This window comes from Vollenhovia emeryi, unplaced genomic scaffold (genome assembly GCF_000949405.1).
Source record: "Vollenhovia emeryi isolate VEMERY1.0 unplaced genomic scaffold, V.emery_V1.0 DF939138.1, whole genome shotgun sequence".
In the NCBI taxonomy this organism is placed as follows: domain Eukaryota; kingdom Metazoa; phylum Arthropoda; class Insecta; order Hymenoptera; family Formicidae; genus Vollenhovia; species Vollenhovia emeryi.
This window is the reverse complement of record NW_011967228.1, coordinates 113402-120371: the sequence shown is the minus strand read 5'-3', so window position 1 is coordinate 120371 and position 6970 is coordinate 113402. Positions and strand designations below refer to the sequence as shown.

At 49.8% G+C, this 6970-nt stretch overlaps 1 protein-coding gene across 5 annotated transcripts in view; it reads right to left on the bottom strand.

Moving 5' to 3' along the window:
• LOC105567338 (rho GTPase-activating protein 21) overlaps positions 1-6970 on the bottom strand; it is a 34171-nt gene that overhangs the window by 25087 nt on the left and 2114 nt on the right. For all 5 annotated transcript variants that reach the window (XM_012022137.1, XM_012022133.1, XM_012022134.1 and 2 more), the window contains exon 2: positions 3880-3941. In XM_012022137.1, the coding sequence (XP_011877527.1) occupies positions 3880-3930 (51 nt within the window). In that variant the 5' untranslated portion in view covers positions 3931-3941. The remainder of the gene's footprint in view (positions 1-3879; positions 3942-6970) is intronic.

Below are 6970 nucleotides of genomic sequence, written 5' to 3'. Positions count from 1 at the left end.
CACAGTCCGACAATTTTCCACCCAAACTTAACATCTCTCTAGGCATCGTCTGTTGGTTCCACTATGAATTTGTTGCCCTTGTAGTGAAATCTGTTTAGTGGGAAACTCATTGTTAGATTGTGTAACTGTTAGGACAAAGATTTGTGAAATTGAGTATTGAAAACCCACTATCTTACATTAGGTGCCTGTCTCGGGAATAAGGGATTTTCCTTTACATCTTCCAGAGCCATCGCTTGTTCGACCCGTTGTTTGGCTTTAAACGCGAATCGGTATGTATTTTATGCGACTGATAACGCTTTTCACGACATCTCGGACGGTCTGTTATTGGCATCGGTACAGGATATAAAAAGACCGATGAGTCCTCGCCTCTCGTTCAGTGAAGATATTGGGAAAAAAAAACAACGTTTATATAAAGAAAAGTTTGACATAAAGTTCCCGGGTGTTGAAAACAAGAAATCTGCCGAAATACTTTATCAAAATGGCCCGCGTGAAAGCGTCTGCGTGCGTCATAACGATAAGTTTAATGGAGGCTGCGGTACGAATTCGTGACAGAGCGAGGGACGACACTCACGGCCGAAAACGCGAAAGTTCGTCATCCGCGAAAGTTAAACCGGTCGATCGATTCCCCGATCGCGGTTCTCCGCGATTTCGCCGCCGAGACACGCGATGGTGCCGGCCGCTATGGAATAATAATAAAATGTACGTCACGATGCGAGGGAGACGTTGCATTACATTATTTTCAAAATTGCATCAGTTTTGTCTTGTTCTTCTGGTAAACAACGTCACATTTTCAGTCTCTAATAATTTACTCCGATGACTTCTAAGAATTCCAACCCACACTTTCTCGCTTCAATTTGTTGGATACCATATATATTCTTAAATCGACACAGGCTTTCACTCATTTCTCACGTAATTGTTAAAGCTATGCAATAAAGTAAACTAAACGTTTCCACGTAATTTTGCGGGAAAATGCAAACCTCGAGGTCTACAATATTGTTCAATATTAAATATGAAGAACTAGAAAGGACTCGGCATTCTCAACGAGGCATTCAATGCGAGCGCGCAGAGAAGATAAAAGCTCTTGTCAATCGAAGAACTCGTTTCCAACCGGAATCACATTCCGAGCAAAAGTTTTCCAGAGCCGTGTGACACGCGGTCTTCGCGTTTCTCTCTTTTTTTGCCTTGGCTGAGGCGACTTCGAAATCGGTTTCTCGATTGCGAGCGAGATGTGGTCGAAGACTGGCAAAATTGCAGGATGCGTCTTCTTAATTTTCTCGTTTTGCCGGCCGTTACGTCGCGCCTTTAGCTCCGCGGATGACGGCGACTCGTCGAGTTCGCGAGATCGAACTGATAACCGCTCGATCATGCCAGAAACGCGAGGAGGCCCGCGTCCCTGTGCGAGAAACGAAATTGCGGATAGCCTTCGACGTTTCTCGCTCCGTCTCGATGAAAGCCAGCGGATCGACGCGAAAAGTATCGCACGCGAGCACAGACGGCCAGATCGGCGCGAGTCATTTTCTTTTTTTCCAGCCGCGCCACGTTACATTGAGTGCGTTTCGGCAAAACTTTCCGCTACAATTGTAGCGGTCGCCATGGCATTTTTCATAATTGCTGGGAACAATATGTCATTCATGAGCCAATCTTCGATATTTTCCATTCTATTCGTCAAACTCGGAATAAAATGGAACGAAACGCGTGCAGCCCTAGGGATCGAAAGTCCCGTTGAAAGAGAAAACGGAGCGCGCGGGAGAGAATCGCGGAAAGCGCGGTCAATGGTGCAGGCGCCGAGTATCCAGAATCAAATTAGAGACACGAGAGTGGAGCGAGAACAACTGATTAATTAGCGTTGCGTGACGCTCGCGTCTGTCCCTCGGATCTGAAGAACGCCCTTTCTTTCCCCCGGAGATCGTGATTGCCGAACGAGGACGCGCTCGTTCCGTCTCACGACGCGCCGGTGCTCGGCTCAATCGTAATTCAATCGTAATTTAACCCCGAGCGCGCGACACGTCGCACGAATGTTGACGACTATCCCGCGAGTTTCGTCTCCGACGAGTCGTCCTGCGAGAATAACGGCTGAGCCGTCTGATTCTGCATCTCGAGAGCGTTTCTCGGCGCTCGATCAGATCTCATTAACTTTGGACGCGGTCGTCGAGATTGGCCTTTACGACGGTACGCCCTCATCTTCTTTTTCTCGAGAAGACGGAGCCTGTTTTCTTCTCTCTCGACTTTTTTTTTTCAATGAGACCACGCACGCACGATGCTCCTCGGCCGTGTCGGCCGGATTTGCGTCATCGTAAGCAGATTCAGGCGCACACGGTGGGTGGACTAATCGAGAGAAGTAATCGATGAGCACAGGCATTGTGGCGAGAGAGAGAGAGAGAGAGAGCGCGTATAATGGTACGTTGTGCGTGATTATGCCACGGGTCAACGCGGGACGAACTTAAGTGAGCGCTTTGAAGAAGATTACCCGTAAGAGGCGGAACAATGGCGCAAGTAATCGCGAGCCACTTGCCGCCGCCAGCTACCGCGACAAAATGGAAAACGCGCGCGATAAAACGCAACAGGCACCGGGTGGCTTGACCTTTGCGAGCCGCAAAGGAGTTTCGAGTTTTGTGAAGAAGCATCTCTCTCCTCTCGAGTGGCGATCGTGCAGATTTATTTGCGCGTCACGCCGGAGTGACGGCGCGACGCCCTCGCAAAAGTTTCGTCTCCGAGAGATTTTTCGGTAAAACGGAGAGCGGGGGCGAGCGTGTTTCGGGGAAATTTTCGTGTTACAGCGACTCTATGACTTTAAAGCCGGGTAGGCTTTATTTGCTCGCCGGTATAACACACTCGGTGGACTATTTTTAAGCTGCTTATTTACGCAAACTGCCATCGCGCGCATTTACCGTTCTCCAAGCGCGCGCGCGCGCGCGCACACACACGCATTTTCTCTCTCGGGACGGTTTACCAGAAATCTTCTTGGGGGATCCCCGACGCGATCAGGCGCCGTGATTTATTTCCTCGAACGACGAGCGTTTAGTTCATGATAAGTGGCCGTCAAATCGTCAAGCGCGGCTCATCGGTTTCCCGAAATGCACCGTCCGCAACCGGGACGAGTCTGTCGAGCCATCGGGAGTCGCTGTCGTCAGCGATTCGCGACGAATTCGGCGATGACGAGAGAGCGGAATCGGATGCGAGACCGGAAAATCGAGCCTTCACTGAAGAAAATGATCTTGCAACTGCAGCAACAATTTTCTAGGTACGAAAAAATTACTGATCACAATCGCCAATCCCAATCCAATCCGCGTCGACAGTTGCTAGTCTGAAGCCCGTATCAGGCTACGGATTGAGATTGGGATTAGATTGAAATTTGACCAATCACAGTAAAGTTTACTAATCTCAAGTTTAGCAACTTTTATTCTAATTGGTCAAATTTCAATCTAATCTCAATCTCAATCCGTAGTCTGATACGGGCTTGAGGGTGCAAACTCATAGAGGGTGTTTTCGTGATTGATCAAGGCTCTCGTTCCGCGATTTTCTGCGTACACCGCATTCCGCTCTATGCACCCTTAGGGAGATTTTTTTTGAAGCGTTACCTTACGGAGGGACCCGTGCGGCGGAGGGGACGGAAATGAGAGCCGCTGAGTGCGGCGGTAGTGCGGTCAATGTCAGAGCGTGGAATGCGTTCCGATCTAAAAATTCACGCTCCCGCGGGAGAGACGATCGAACGCGGCGGCCGCCACGTGGTCGACTCGGCGACCGCGAGAGATGCAGCGGCGGCCGCGCGCTCGTTCGCGGCTTTTCTAAAATTACCGAATTCCGCGTTGGACGCGCGCGCCTGCTGCTAATCGGCGACTCAATCTATTTGGCGATTAACGCGGGCGAAACGTCACTTACCCCGTGCGGCTGCCTGACGAAGCTCCGCTGGTTATTTCGGTCGTCAGCCATTGCACCTTGTCCTGAAACCGGCCAATACAGCGAGATTAGACGAAGGTGTTGTGAGCAAAAAATGCATGATACAGAGAGAGAGAGAGAGAGAAACAAAATCGTTGGATAAATCGGCGATCCAGCCGATCAAAGAGATCGGCGAGTTTTACCGAATTGTATCCTTTCGAGCGGTTTCACGCGAAAACGGGAGATCGTGCGCTCCGTTTTTCTAAGGTTCTCCTTTCCGGGCGATTTCACCTCGCGCGCGAGACCGATCCTCGCCAACGATTCTCTCCATTAAATCGCGACCGGCCGACTGCTCTGACCTCGCGCGATCAGCGGGACTCGTCGTTCCCTCTTGAACGACGTCTTGGCATCCGCGGAATTAACGTCATTAAGCGAATTGACGTGGTTTCGCGCGAGAAACGAGAGGCAGGCTCGCTCGCGCACGCACACGTCGGAAAATGCTGTTATCGCGGGCTATCGGTGGAGTCGGTCGGCGACGTGCCGTGCCGTGGCGCGAGTTGTTAAGGGCGAGACGGGCCGTCGTAGGACGGGTCGGCGTCACAAGTTTTCTTTCAAATATATATTTATATACCGCGCGCGAGGGACACGCACGCAGGTGTAACGACGTCGGCCGAGGCCGCGCGCTCGAAACGGGACGCCAGTCGGCCGCGCGAGGATCGTAATTACTCCGAAACGCGGCTGACTCTCCTCGCAACCGGGTGTTCGCGGTTGCTCGACTTTTCGTGTTTTTTTTTTCCCTCCCCTTTTCTTCACGGCAGCGCGATCGAGAGCCCGTCGCGTGCAGCCGCGCCGCTTTACGCGTCTCGAGGAGGCTTTGCGAGGCCGGAGTCGTCGGTCCGCCGCAGCTGCGTCCCGCGACCGGGAGGAGATCGCGAGGCTCGCTCCGCAAAAAGCGATCCGTCATTATCGAGGCTACCGGGAAGCGGAGTCCTCGCTTTGCGCCGCGCGATTTTCCACGCGACGCTGAATCGCGCGGCCGAGATCGGACGGATCGTCGCGGGCTTATCGTAAGGAGCGAAGGAGCGCGGCACACACGTGCCGCGCCCACCGCGATAATCTCGGATCGACGCGAACTCACGATCGAAAACGCCCCGTTCAGCCGAGCGAGCGAGATAATAACGAAAACGGAAACCGCGCGCCCGCGCTTCGATGTCATTCCCGAGGTGGAATATCGAGTTTCTTGCCGAGAACTTTTGTACAGCTTGACCGCTCCAAGAGCAAATACCTCACGAGGCATGCCGTGTTTCACGTCGGAACACATATCGGCACATAAAACGCGAAATGCCTCGTGAGGCATTGATTTTTCTGACGGCCCGCCTCGATACATCTTATCCGCGGAAACAGGGAAAAGCAATTTATGTTAAAGGAAAACCTCGTATCGAGATACCGCGATAAAATTTGAAAAACAAATCACGCTACTTCGACAACTATAGGTTTCATCTTTCACCTTTATATATCACCATACTAAAAAATTGACTTTCCATTTTTTCTTTTTCTTTTCTATATATTGCGGCTCAATTACTTTCAATTGTTCGTAGACCACACTTGAAAAGGACCCGATTAAGGGGTCGAAACGTTTGGGTATTTTAATAAATTGATTTAAAAGTTCCACATTGGATAATTTCGCACGCACACCTGCGGTTGGTGCGCATTTCCTCCCACCTTAATTTTGATTAGTCTTGCGAACCACGGTACGACAGTCAGCGACTGTGGTACACGGAACTTTAATCGAAGCTGAAACTTCTTGACTAAAAGTTTTCACATTTCATTGATGTAAGTATGTCGATACGAGTTTTTTTTTACGTAAATTGCTGTTCCCTGTCTCCGTGCGAAAAGTTCTCGGAAGTACAAATGGCAGCCTCGCAACAGGCGTCGCATGTTTAATGGAACGTTCCAAAGCTTTCTGTGAACATGTGTGAAGTTTCCATTCGATAGCTCCATCGGATAGTTCGTCTTTTCTAGATCTCTGAAGAGATCGAGCGTACCTGCGCGTGATTCCATAATAGTACACAGAAGACGTTGGTGCAGACACTTAATAACTTGCTTGCGAGAAAAATGACGACCATAGGGCTAGGTCAGAATTTGAACCCGGAGACCTTTCGCTTGCCGGACGACTGGATCTTCCCGCTGAACTATCCAGGCCCACACGCGACGCTCCTACTTCATTTTACTGCATAAAGCAGGAATATGTTTCTGGTTGGATTCTTTTTGTCCATTTGTTTACTAAGCAGCGCACAATTCTCCGCGCCATGCTCGCCACTGATTTTTGAGAGATGAATAAACTCGAAGTAGTTTACGAAGAAGAGCTTGTTTTGCATACCAATATGAACATCTTTTACCGGTAAGACCTTCGCGAAATAGTTGATCGCAGCCCGCAACTTTGAGTTTATTCATTCCTCAAGCACCGCGCAGGTGTATATTCACTCGAAGTTCAGTAAAAAAGATTCGATGGAGCGAGTTGGACTTTTACACGTGTTTACAGAAGGGCTGGAACTTTCCATTTAACGTCTGTTGCGCGAGTGACATTTGCACTTAATTCCGAGAACTTTCCAAGCGGCCGTCGCGCTTACACATTTCCGAGTCAAATCATTTCTTCTTCGTCTGCTGGTCAAAAAACAAGAGAGATACTTGGAACGATTAAATCAGGCAAGACGTCTTTTGCGAGTGATAATCTTCCCGGCAGCAGATTTATCTCTTATCGCCGCGGCGCCGCACCGCGCTGGAACTTTCCATCTCGCTTTCGCCAAATTTCAAGTGTATACCTTATTTCACAGAGAATGTACTAATCGAACTGGAAGAAACAAAGCAGATGTAATAACCGCAAAACATCGCACGCAACGGACGCGAATGGTACAGTGATGGACAGAAGATTCACGGTTCTAACTGCACGTTCCTAAACTCTCGAGTCTCTCTAATCAGAGATCCGGCCAACAGATTAGTTTCGGCAAAATGATGCGAGAGACGCAAATGACGTACACGCTGTACGTGGAGTGAGAATGAATATATTTCTTTCTCTCTCTCTCTCTCTCTCTCT